Genomic DNA, 13,572 nt, shown 5'->3' with positions numbered 1-13,572 from the left:
TCCACAACATGCAACACGTTTCGCCCCTGGATGTGGGGTCTTCATCAGGAATGTTGTGTGAAGCAGCACCGCTAGAAGTTGCCACTTCCTTTTTGTCTGAATCATCTTAAATGGTGTATACATAGAGAAGTCTCACAGATACGGACTGTGCAACAGGGGCCCAATTCTTATACAGAAGAGAGATTCAACAGCGATTTTACGTGTTCGGAGAGGTTCAGCCGGGAGAGTCAGACCATCTAAGGAATAGATGTTTCTAATCTCATTAGTGCAGACCTGATGAGCGTCTCAACATTCCACACAACCTCAGACCGATAACTAATGGAGGTGATATTTTGCCATTTTTGCTATGCGAGGCTTGAAGAGACATGCTGTACAGATTTATTTATATGCACGATACACTTTAGGTGTTTAACTTATGATTCCCAAGAAATCCTGATCTTCCATAGCCCTGGGAAAGCTCATCACCATCATCACTTGTAATACAAGCATGGATCAGAGATTACCAACCTTTTTATCATAGGGGAAGCCATGATAAACAGTTCCACTAGCAGAGAACTCCTCCTCCCTTTTCTACCTTAACCCCTTAAGGACAATACTGTTTTTTCCCCCATTTTTGTTATTTCCTCCCAACTTTCAAAAACAATCATTATTTTTCTGTCAGTGTAGCTCTCTGAGGGACAAGTTGTGCTTTTCAATGGTACTATTTCATGTACCATACGATATACTAAAAAACTTTTGAAAAATTTCTAAGCGGAGTGAAATGGAGAAAAATGAGATTCCGACAAATTTGGGTTAGCCTTGACTTTATGACGTACAACACTGCGGAAAAAATGACATAGCTTTATTCAATACAATCAATATGTCTCAATACATTATATTCAATACAATCATGACAATACCAAATTTCTATAGCTTTTTTAAAATTTTGCTGCCCTACTTTTAAAAAATAAAATAGAATTTTTTTTGCAAAGATATCACTATCCTCTAACCAACATAACTTTTTTATTTTTCCGTTGATATAGCGGCATGAGAGCTCGTTGTTGTTTTTTTGGGTTTTTTTGTGGGGTTGTTTTGTAGGACGTCCTGTAGTTTATATTGTTATAATTTAGGCTTGCATACACCTTTAAGATTGCTTTTAATTAAAATTCTTTCTTGGAGACAGGGTGACCAAAAAACCCGCAATTCTGGCCTTGTGTTGTTTTTTTTTCTGATGATGTTTGCCATATAGGATAAATAATGTGTTACTTCTATTAGATCGCACTCTTATGGACATGGCGATTCCAAATATGTCTGGGTTTTTTGGTTTTAATTTTTTCTTTATTTGGGAAAAGGTGGTGTTAAAGTTTTACAATACTAAAAAAAAAGTTTTCATTTCTTTCTTCTTTTTTTTAAGACCCCTTAGAGGACTTGAACTTGTGACTGTTTGCCTTTTAACTCTGCATCTATGAAAAGGTATTGGAGCTCTGTGTCAAAAAAGAACAGAGCTCCGAGCACTAGAGATATCAAAGGAGTTGTCCCCTTGTAAACTATTGATGGCCTATTCTCAGGAGAAATTGGCAATTGTAGATAAGCTACTCGAGATTCCCACCGATCAGCTGTTTGCTGGGCCCATGCGCTCATGTACTGAGCTGATTTCTGCAGGAAGCAGACAGCTCCATTCCTACCGCAGTGGGCAGGCTTGGTATTATTGACAATGCTCCCATTCTAGTGAATGAGAACTTTGATTGTAATACCAAGCCTGGCCACTACAGTGGGAACAGAGCTGTCTGGTTTCTGCAGAAATCAACTCTGCACAAGCACACCAGCCCGATGGAACAGCTAATCAGCGCATGTCCCAGGCAGCAGACTCTTTTCTTAGTTACTAGGCTATTTATTGTTTACAACGGGACAAGCCCTTAAAGGAATTAATTGACACAGAATTTTGGACCTATCTATAGCAACAGAATGGTGATCTTGGGTGGGCATTCACCTTATAGGAGCTTTTAGTAGTGGTAAAGCATTCTACAGCTCTGTATCTTGGATGAGAATGTTGATGCTTTTCCTCTCCCATCCCCCTCCCCCATATTAACTGTCTACCTAAACTTAAATCAGTTTGCCATCCATACTGTAAAAGTGACAGCACTTACTGCTGCCCTCTTCTGGACACAATGGCTATAAAAATGATCTTAATGGCGGAAAAGAGAAAATAATGACAGAGTATATCCAGAGAGAATGGCGGTCCATAGAACATAACCTGCAATCATAGGATGTGTGCGCCTTCCATGTATAATTCTACAAACTTCATATGTCTCTTACAGCTGTCTCGCCCTGGGCGTCTCCCAGACACTCTGCCTACTGTCCAGAACTCCGCTGCTGTCACAGATCTCACTTGGGACCCATTCAACCCTCATAGGCTGGTCACTGGTAGGACAATACTATATCAGTACAGCAATTCTGTTCTTATAGTCTGATTGACTATTTATTAGCAGTATTCAGGATTTAGATTTAAAGGTAATTGGGGAGAATGCCAAACGTCATGTTTCCAAATTTTGGAACAGTAAAACTCTCCATGGCATACTCCTACTAAGCTCTGATACACTGCAGCTGGTATTTCCCTTCATTCGTCCTGCAAATGTCTGACAAGTTCTCTCAATCATGCATCGGCCTATCTACAATGATGTAAGGAGCATCGTCATTGGACAGTTGAGCGATTGAAGAACGTTCTATGAATCACTCTACTCCATCTTCACATCAGATGGATGTACCTGGTGTCTGGGGAATGCATTTTTTCTGAGTGTGTTGTACCAACAGTTAAGTGGGGGGGGCATTATGTTCTGGGAATGTGTTACATGGCATGGTCTCGGTCCGTTGGGTATAGTGACAAGCACCATGAACATGGAGATGTACCCTGACATTCTAGGCACTAATGTGCTGCTGACAATGTGGTAATACTCTGGGAATGGTCGGCCATACTTCCAACAAGCCAACCCGCCTTGTCACAAATCCAATGCTGTTTTATATTGGTTTGAGGATATGGATGTTCCACAATTAGACTGACTGCACAGAGTCCGACCTGAACCTACTGAACATTTGGATGAACTGGAACTTCGAGTCAGGAAATTTGAACAGCATCCATCTTCTTTACAGAACTCACCAGACATTTGCAGGATGAATGGAGGGAAATACCAGCTGAAGTGTATTAGATGTTAGTAGAAAGTATATCACGGAGAGCATCCGATGTCATTGGGGCCAAAGGAGCCCCACTAGGTATTAACATCTGGAAATAAATACTACTTTTGATTGTTGCTCAGCTGTCCAATTACTTTGGTTAGGATACTATTTTTGTAGTGATTGTAATTTATAGCTATATCATTTACTGACATTTGTGTTTATTCATACATCTCTAACATTGATTTCAGGTGGGGAGGATGGACGAATACGGGTGTGGGAGATTCCACGGGATGGGCTCAAAGAGACCCTGACCGACCCTAAGATTATCCTTGCTGGTAAGAAGTTGCATATACTAGTCATAACTTGCCTTATACACCCTCAATAATGGACAGAAGCTCTCATCATCCATCCCTTCCTGATATTGGACCTCTTCTGGGTTAAATATACAGCCTCCCCCCATCAGTCCCGCTGTTTTGGATATGCCCTAATACTTATTCAAAAGCCACTTTTGACCACGTGGTGATGTCACCTGTATATCTGATGTTTGGTATATCGCGGGATTGACATGGGCATGAAGCAATCATTCATTGGCATCTGTGGATTGCTCCTGGACCAGTGCAAGCACCCTGATGACACTATAAACCAACTGATAGTTGTCAATGTCAATACCGGCAAAACAAATGTTTCTTCTCAGCATAGTTCCAAGTTAACCCTTTATTGTTTCCAGGGCAGAAAGGTATGATCCCTGGCACACACTAGTGAGGAGATCTTATTTATACCGCTTGACATGCAAAAGTGTATTTAAATCGAATATAGTGGGGCGATGTAAGATAAAATAAGGCTCGTTACGTGGTTTCCAGAATGGTTCTTTATACAGTGAATTGATCTATCTGCTTGTTCCACAGCTCATAACGAGAGGATTTATACTGTCCGATTCCACCCCTGCGCTTCCGATATCCTTGTTTCTTCCTCATTTGATCTTACCTTGAAGATCTGGAACTTGAAGACTGGAAAAAATGTCCTGACCCTTCAAGGTCATGAAGATCAGGTGAACACCTTTATGTAAAAAATATGTATATGCAGAACCTATGATCCTGTAATGTGGTTTAGATGATATAGAGGAGATCAATCTTCTTTCTACAAGAAGATAGACATGATTGGAAAGATATACAGAAAGGCCACTTTATTAGAAACCCCAATTTAGTAGCACGTCGGACGTCTTTTGGCCTTCAGAACTGCAGGAGTTCATCATGGAGTAAATTCCATTGGGTGTTGAAATCGCTCTGCGGGAATATTGGCCCCTGCGGACAGGAAGCTTCTTGTACTTGCTTGTGCCAAATTTTGACCCTTTCATGAGCATTTTACAACAGAAATCTGGATCCATCTAACCAGGTGATGTTTTTTAACCCCTTAATGACGCGGACCCTTTTTCTTTTTCCATTTTCGTCTCCCCCCCCCCCCCCCCCCTTCAAAAAAATCGTAACTCCTTTATCCATCGACGTCGCTTGTTTTTTGCGGGATGACTTGTATTTTTAAATGGTGCCATTTACTGTACCATATAATGTACTGAGAAACTTTAAAAAAATTCTAAGTGGAGTAAAATGAAAAAAAAAACACATTCCGCCATATTTCAGCGCGTTTTGTTTCTACGGTGCACAAACTGTAACAAAAACGACATGATCACTTTATTCTATGGGTCAGTACGATTACTACGATACCAAACGTGTATAGTTTTATTTTTACTATACTACTCTTTTTTTATTTAATATTTTCTGCGGTCATCTTGTGCGTGCAATAACTTTTTTATTATTGGTGGTTAAGCGAGGACTCATTTGTTGCGGGATGTCCTGTAGTTTCCATTAGTACCAATTGGGAATACATACGACTTTTTGGTCGCTTTTTATTGCGTTTTTTCTGGGAGACAGGGTAACTGAAAAAGTGCATTTTTGGCATTCTTTATTTATTTTTCAGACGACGTTCATTCACCGTACGGGGAAAATAATGCTATAGCTGGATAGATCGTACTTTTATGGACGCGGCGATACCAAATAGTATTGTTATTTAATGATTTAGATTTTTTAATAATAGATATGGCAAAATGGTGGTGATTTAAACTTTTATTACTTTTTTTTTTTTTTTTTTTACAATTAATACAACTTTATTAATCTTTTTTTGACTTAACATTAAAGTCCCCCTGGGGGACTACAGTTTGTGATTCTTTGATCGCTCCTGCAATATGACGTAATGCTATAGCATCGAACGGCCGATAGCAGCTATTGCCCGCGGGTGTCAGCTGTAATAAATAGCTGACACCCACACTGTATTAAACTGCTTCGTGACCCAATTTTGCGCTCCTTTGCCCGCTGGAGTCTCCTCTCTTTGTTTCTCTTAGACACAATAAAGTTGGAACTGGTCGTCTGCTGTTATAGCCTGTCTGTGATCAGGAATGATGACTTGTGCATACAGACACATTAGTTGGAGCACAAGCGTTACATTCTGTTGCAGTCTGCTTGTCTGGGCAGCGCCTGTTCAGAATGATTCTTGACATCCTCCTCTCGCTCCTTTAGTTGATGAGTTATCGCCATAGGGCTCCATTTCGCTGTATGGTATTCCTCAATCAATCACACCATTCTTTGTATACTCTGCACACCATTGCATGAGAACCCCCCCCAATGACATCCCGGCCCCTGTAGTCCAGCACCGATGACCAGACCTCATTGGAAGTCACTCAGATCGCTGGATTCTTCTATTCTAATGTGAATTCACACTGGAACTGATCCACGAAAAACTTGCTCATGTGATTTTTTTTTGATTTTTTTTGTTGCATTCCGGGGTCACGGGCCTAATTTCCATACAGGAAAGCCCCAAAATGAAAAGGCCGGTGTCTCTCATAAAGTGGCCAAAGTGATGCAAATCTGTATATGTCTATGTAATATACACTAAAGATAGATGATAGATATGTGATACTCTAAAAGGGTTAATTTAATAGTTGGATGGGGGACTTTCCAAGAACAATGGAGTCTATTAACCATTTTATCTCCTTTAGATCTTCTCTCTAGCATGGAGTCCAGATGGCAAGTACTTGGCGACTTGTTGCAAAGATCAACGCATTCGTGTATATGAACCACGCGTTTCCACTCAGGCAAAGCAGGTGAGCTAGAATGCTGTGCCAGTGCCGAAGCTCATCCATTTTTGAATCCAGTGTTTGCTTGGTACATATGCACCCATTATGTGTCTGCCGTAATAACCAGGTAATGTGACTGTTCTCACAGAAGGGTGCCGGACCTGAAGGTGCCCGCGGAGCTCGTATTCTCTGGGTGTGTGATGGCAAATATCTACTTGTGTCTGGATTTGACAGGTGAGGGCAGCCTGATATCCACTGTCATAATCCTGCTGTATGATGTAATATGCGGTGCAAGGAATATGACAGCGATTGTTGTTTTCGCAGTCGAAGTCAACGCCAGCTGACTCTCCACAGTACACAGGACTTACAACAAGGTCCTATTGCTACTATCAGTATTGATGTGTCACCTTCTACGCTTATTCCCTTCTATGACCAAGACACGGGGCTCCTGCTGCTAGCTGGAAAGGTAGGTATCTCAAAGAGGCAGCACAGCCATATCTTAATGCAATAATTGCCAACCAGGGAGGATTTCCCATAAGGTCAGGTACATACATAGCAATGAGCGGCTCTGCTTGTAGGGTACTATAGTCTCTCACAAAGAGAATTCACCATTTGTGGTTGGGGATTGGCCAACTGTCCTCTCCTGGCCTTTCCTCCGGTCAACGGAGACGGTAACGTGATCGGCACCAGTTTGTCACAGATGGCCAATCCAACCACAAACGGCAGAGTAATAGTCAATGCCGCCACCATCGGGTGCATTCGCTTTGTGAGATAGACTATAGGAGCATGCAGCTACGTACAGTAGGGTAGCATGGAATAAGCGTACTGTCTAAAGAGGTCACATTGTAGGAGTATCCAGGAAGGCGTTATATCATGGAGGTGTAGCTCCTGCAGTATATAGAGTTGGACACTGGAGGAAGGGGACACTGCTTTGGCTACTTTGAGAAGCGAGTGAGCCCTGTCGTGACTGGGAATGGGGGGCCTATAGACTCCTTACTACTACTGAACCCAACTCTTGGCCTTTAAGATATGTGTTCAGGGGAGGCTTATCGCTTCTGGATACCTCCTGCTTGTTTTCAATGGGGAAAGCAATAGAAATTAATCAGCTAAAATAATGCACTTGTAATGAGACCATAGAAGAAGAAGAAGGACTATTTCTTGGTGCTGCTGAAACTAGAGGAGAGGGGGTGTGAAGAAGCAAATCTTTATTCAATATGTAGAGGACTGTGCGTTTCAGAATGTGACTGGTTCCTTCGTCAGGTTATATGCGAATGGGTTCCTTTATCAGGCATTACGTAGAAAACGTCATCATCGTGTAATGCGCAGATGGGTTCCTTTGTCAGCCATTACTCGCAGTGCATGCAAATTGCAGCTTATCAGTCCACTACCCATGGATGTCAGACAGCCCCCCATACACTTTTGACCATCAGTGGATCCAACAACATGTATTTGACCACCTTTTGAGATAATAAGAACACAGAAAGCAATTTTCACCATTATATTAATGAAATCCGTCATTGTTCGTACATATACTGAAGTTTAAAGGGGTATTCCCAAGAATCAACTTGTCACCAACCTCAACGATCACAAGAATAGGAGTCCCATGCCCCCTCTCGATCTCCATCCCCACCTACATTGAGGAGGAGCTTGACTGGAGCATGAACATTACTACTGCGTTCAATACTTGGCGCTCTCCAGCAGTCCCATAGAGTTGAATGGAGCAGCCGTGTGCATACTCAGCCACCACTACATTAAGCTCCTCCTCAATGCAGGGAGCGCAGTGGGAAGGGGAGGAGGGCAAAAGACCCCCATTCTTATAATCGGTGGCAGACACCCACCTGTTTTGCTACCCAACACTGCACATCCCTTGTAAATATAGCCTAAAGCTGACCTGCCTGATCTTCTGACATGACTGGTTTATTAATTACTTGCATTGCTATAATGTAACAATTCTGGAGCATATTCCTGTGTTGTACTATTCCTCTGTTACTCCTCTTGGGAATGCATGAATACCTTAACAACAGGGTGCTGATATTCACCTTGTCAATGGGGCGTGTTCTTACACTTTTCCTTGCTGTTCTGTCAGTGCTGACATGAAGGCTGTGTACAAGGGGAATGGTAATACCGAGTTGTCAATATAGTTATATATTTTCAGGAGGAGTAACAGAGGGGCAGAGTACTAAGAAAAATGCTCCAGAATTGTGACTATAATAGACATGGCAAGAGAGTTGATCCAAGGAAATACTATTGATGACCTATCTTCGTGATGGGTCATTAATAGCTTATCAGCTGCAGTCCACCGCTTGAGATTCTGGCCAATCAGCTAATTGGGTGACTGCTGTCTGCACCACAACACATTGGTACAGAGCAGAAGCTGCTGCCTTTGCAGTGGCCACTGCACAGGAGTCAGAGCTTTGCGGAGCTGACAATGGACGCCCGATCAACTGATTGGCCGAAGTCCTGAGCGGCAGACCTCAGCTGATCAACTATTGATGACCTATCCTGAAGATAGTTCATCAATAGTATTTCCTTGGAAAACCCCTTTAATTTCTGCCTTGCATTGGTGATGAGGGATGCAGCGGTCCTTATGCGCATCACCCCATAAGATGTCACCATGTTTGCACCCTGATAATACTGCCATTCTTTCTAGGGTGACACCAGGGTGTTTCTCTATGAGGTGATATCCGAGTCCCCCTACTTCCTGGAATGTAACAGTTTCATCTCCGGCGATCCACATAAGGTGAGGGCACACATCCCATGATATAGCTGGCGCCCCGCAGGATGGAGTTGTGTATAGTGATGGTCTGTAACCTGTTCCTTCTAACTCCAGGGCTTCCAGTACCTGCGCAAAGTGGACTGCGCGGTGCCTGATGTGGAGATTGTGCGCTCCGTTCGTCTTTGCTCTAACTCAGTTGAGCCTGTGGCTTTCCGGGTGCCACGTGTTAAGGTGGGTACTGCCTGCTATTCAGGAGGTTGGTTGGTTTTAGCAATCTGAATAAAGAATTAACAGGAGTGGTGTTTTGTCTACATAGAAAGAGTTCTTCCAAGATGACGTCTTCCCACCGACCCGAGTCACCTGGGAGCCAGCGCTGACCGCAGAAGAATGGCTCAGTGGTAAAGACAAGCAACAGCGGAGCATCAATCTTTGTCCCAAGGGCATGATTCCTGGTAGGTGCTGTTAATACCCAACTTTACCTGTGAGGTAGTTTAACACCCCAAACCAAAACCCATACCTGGACACCTGATTGTGACTTCACAATATATAGTTACTCTATATGTTGTAACCTTCTCTGCCCACAGTGAGCCAGGCTCCTAAGGAGGCTCCGACCAAGAAGTATGTCCCATCTTCTGTGTACCTCCAAGAGAAGACGGACGAGCAGAAGAAAGAGGAGGTTAGACTCACACACCATGCCAAACAAGTGTTACCTAATCATACAGTATCCAATCTCTCTAGGATGTAGTGACCACCTCTAATGCATGTCCTTTATGTACTTCAGCTTCTGAGTGCAATGGTGGCCAAACTGGGGAATCGGGACGACCCTCTGCCCCAGGATGCATTTGAAGGTGTTGATGAGGATGAGTGGGTGAGTAACAATGTGCTAATCACTTAACATGTACATTGTCAGTTAAAGATGGTGGCCAATTAAGAAAATCCATTTCCATACGCCGTTTTAGGGGATTCTGATTTGATAGAGGGAGTCCACTGTTTAGGACCCTCATTTCTTGGCCAGAGTCTCTCTCTCTCTAGAGGATCTGTCCTGCCCTGTATTACACAGACAACACATTGATGTGAGTGAACCATGTGTAATGCTTCATTTACCCTGTAGAGGTGCTATAGGCAATTCACTGGGAGTCTTAAGGAGACTTTGTTAGAGGTTTCTCTTGGCAATAAGCTGATCATAAAGTGGAAAAACTCTTTAATATGAATGTAAATATCTGATAAAGTACTGTTTCTTGCCTATATTTTGGAACCCTTTAGCCATAGGGGCCTTGTGTGGTGCAGAATGCAGTCCCAAGCTCTCACTCACAACCTGAAGGTTGCAGGTTCAGGTAGCCAGCTCAAGGTTGACTCAGTCTCCCATCTTTCCGCGGTCGGTAAAATGAGTAATAAACAAATTACCTGAAAGCACTGCAGAATAAGTTGGCGCTATACTGATAACAAGTTCCTTCCCCTTCCATAGAACAAAGGATGCAACTGCCGCAAGCCCCCTGGCAGCAGCACCACATTCTTAGGCCTCATGTCCACGGGCATAATTGAATTGTGGATCACCGACGTGGATGATCCACAGTTCAAGTCACCCATACGGAGTCATTGGGCATCTGTGCTTAATTAAATAGCTGAAGATGTGATTTTTTGCGATTTGCTGATCGCACGCACGGGGAAAAAACACGCAGCATGCTCCATTTTATCGCAGATCACGGATGGGCTCCATTGATCTCTATGGATGCGTGCGATTCACAGCGCATCCACAAATACATTTGCGGATGCACTGCAGATTCGAAGGTTAAATTCAATTAGGAAGGTGGGAAAAGGCTGGGAGGTGGGGAAAAGGTTAGGAGGTGGAATTGCGTTTTTTTTTTTCCGCGAGGATGATCCGCTGTCCATCTGCGTACACCCGAGCATGAAAAAAATGTAATCCGCGATCTACCGCAAAAAGAAATAAATCTATTTTATTGTTGACCTGCAGTGCATCTGCTACGGATATCCACATGAGAAATCCGCGTGGACATGAGGCCTTAAGGCCTCATGTCCACGGGGAAAATCAGGCCCGCTACGGATTCTCCATGGAGAATCCGCAGCGGGTCCCTCCTGCCCCGCGGACATGAGGGCTGAAAATAGAATAAACTCACCTGCTGCGGGCCGTGCAGGTCTTCCCTTCTTCGTGGCCGGATCTTCTTTCTTCAGCCCGGCGGATGTGCTCGGCACGCCGGCTGCGTGCCGCGCACATGAAGCGGGCACATCCGCCGGGCTGAAGCAAGAAGTCCGGCCGGGAAGAAGGGAAGACCTGCACGGCCCGCAGCAGGTGAGTATATTCTGATTTAAGGTCTTCCGCGGATCTGGACGGCTTCCATAGGCTTCAATAGAAGCCTGCGGGAGACCCGCACCAAATGGAGCATGGGCTGGATTTTTTCCTGCACACGGATCCGCGTCTGCAGGGAAAAATGACATCCGCATTTATTTAACTACCTGCGGGTGTCTAATGCATCCCTATGGGGCGCGGATCCGCGTGCAGGAAAAACGCTGCGGATTTTAAATTAGAATTTGCAAGTGGACATGAGGCCTAAGGCCTCATGTCCACTTGAAAAATACAATCCGCGCAGAATCTGCCACGGATTTCCACGGCGGATTTGCTTTAAATGGTATTTTTTTGCATGCAGATATGCGCACACATTGCTATCAATGTGATAGCAATGTTGCCGATCTGCGCGGAATCCACGGCAGAATGGAGCATGCCACGTTTTTTTCTCCCGCGCGTGAAAAACGCAATTCTTTTAAAATGCCATCTACGGGTGCAAAAATCAATTTAATGGACCAGCGGATGGCCAATGATTCCCTATGGGCAAAATCCGCTGCGGAATCCGCAATTCCATTTAGCTAGTGGACATGAGGCCTAAAGAAAAACTGCCGCCAGAAAATGTATGTTGCCATAGTGTAAATAAGCATTAGTAGACCTCTTGGCTTCACCGGCACTCCTTCGCCTGCGCTTGAAAACACGGTAGGAGAGACTCGCTGTGTGTGCTTCGCTAGATTTGAGCTGACTCAGGAGTGATGAGTCTTTGAATCGCGGCAGCGTATTTGCATAATGGGCACGCTAAATATGAAGAAATGTGGAATGCTTTTGTACTGCTCCTTTATACTATGGTGGCAGCTTTAATACAAGTTTTCTGATGACAGGTTCACATTAAAAAGGAAAAACTATCAAATGAAATACCTTGCCTGTTCCTGCCTCTCAGGCTGTAACATGCCCATCTAAGTGCCTGACTGCTATAGCCAATCACTGGCTTCAATACCGTTGAAAGACAGTGATTGGCTGCTATGGTCACATGACCGCTGGACCCAAAAGTGAGGAGAAACCACAGCGAAGGAAGTTTGGCCTGTTGGGATAGGAGAGTGAGCATAAATGTTTATGGGGCAGGTGATGGAGGGGCATTTTAATACCAATGTGCTGGGTTCAGTAGGGTATTAAAATGGCCCTGCTTCTAGTCCTAAAGGTACATTGACACAAAGCAATTATCGCCCAAATTTTCACTGGAAACCGTTAATTCGGGGGATAGTCGTCCCGTGTACAAGCAGCGACTGACAGGGCACTGAGCGAGAAATTGTTGGAATCATTAGCTGAACTATGAACCAAGCGACTTTCGGTCCGTGTAAACAGGAGGGACTCCATCTTTGAGCAACTTTTTCTGTGAATAGAGGCGGGCGGGCAGGAACAGTCTCCGGCTCGCTCTACCTCCATTCACAGAACGACTATCGCTGCCATGTAAAAGCACAGGAGTGATGGTCGCTGGGACGGTTGTTGGGCTCCAATGTGCCTGACTGTCGTCCCGTGTAAAGGGACCTTAATGGTGCATTTACACGGGTGAGTGCAATATTGCTCCAAGAAACTCAGACCGATATCACACTTGGAAACCCGTGATTTTTATGTAAGTGCGATGTGTTTTTGTACTTCATTGTACTTGCTATTTTCACAATTGTGAAAATCTCCTATTATTCCTTATAGAAGCAAAAAAAAAAATCGCATCACACTCGCGATTTCTCTTTTTTTGCTCCCATAGGGAAAAAAAATTGCCAACAGAATCGCCTAAAAATGGGACCTGCTACAAGTTTTCCCTCGCATCGCTCCCCTTACACCAGTGCACAGAAACCGCAGGGGTTCTTTCCCCGTGAACCTCACAACGCACAGAAATCATGCTGGAAAATCCCCCGTGTAAATACACCCATACACATAAAACTTACAGAATGGGAAAGTTTGGGCTGGTTTACTGGAATGCATTCCTAGTCAGGGGTTAAACTTGGAATAAGATTCCTATGGAAATCCGTGCTGCGGGTTTGCCTGTCCACAGAGACCCTTAAATTGTAGGTTTTCCTTTCCGTTACCTAAGGTGAACCTAGACTTGGATATAGAGCGTTCAGTGAGATCCTGCCTTCCTCTGACTCAGTCACCATAGTGTGCTTGTATTGTGGCGATGGCATAGAGGACGCATTTTGTCACCTGCAGCGGGCATAAATGTCCAGATCCTGTTGGACTATAGGATCATTTATTTCCTGCCGTGATCCATTATTGAATTACACACTG

The 13,572-nt window shown here is 44.0% G+C and overlaps 1 protein-coding gene across 2 annotated transcripts in view; it reads left to right on the top strand.

The window, feature by feature from the left end:
- The window catches only part of PAM16 (presequence translocase associated motor 16), a 157,274-nt gene that overhangs the window by 124,284 nt on the left and 19,418 nt on the right, over positions 1-13,572 (top strand). For both annotated transcript variants that reach the window (XM_066576491.1, XM_066576489.1), the window contains exons 17-27: positions 2,298-2,403; positions 3,399-3,485; positions 4,056-4,198; positions 6,197-6,301; positions 6,423-6,508; positions 6,599-6,740; positions 8,925-9,014; positions 9,105-9,221; positions 9,307-9,442; positions 9,575-9,666; positions 9,772-9,858. In XM_066576491.1, coding sequence (XP_066432588.1) covers positions 2,298-2,403; positions 3,399-3,485; positions 4,056-4,198; positions 6,197-6,301; positions 6,423-6,508; positions 6,599-6,740; positions 8,925-9,014; positions 9,105-9,221; positions 9,307-9,442; positions 9,575-9,666; positions 9,772-9,858 — 1,191 coding nt within the window. The remainder of the gene's footprint in view (positions 1-2,297; positions 2,404-3,398; positions 3,486-4,055; positions 4,199-6,196; positions 6,302-6,422; positions 6,509-6,598; positions 6,741-8,924; positions 9,015-9,104; positions 9,222-9,306; positions 9,443-9,574; positions 9,667-9,771; positions 9,859-13,572) is intronic.

This window comes from Eleutherodactylus coqui, chromosome 8, assembly GCF_035609145.1.
Source record: "Eleutherodactylus coqui strain aEleCoq1 chromosome 8, aEleCoq1.hap1, whole genome shotgun sequence".
Lineage (NCBI taxonomy): Eukaryota > Metazoa > Chordata > Amphibia > Anura > Eleutherodactylidae > Eleutherodactylus > Eleutherodactylus coqui.
Note: the sequence above shows the minus strand (reverse complement) of the source record. Positions and strands in the feature narration are given on the sequence as shown.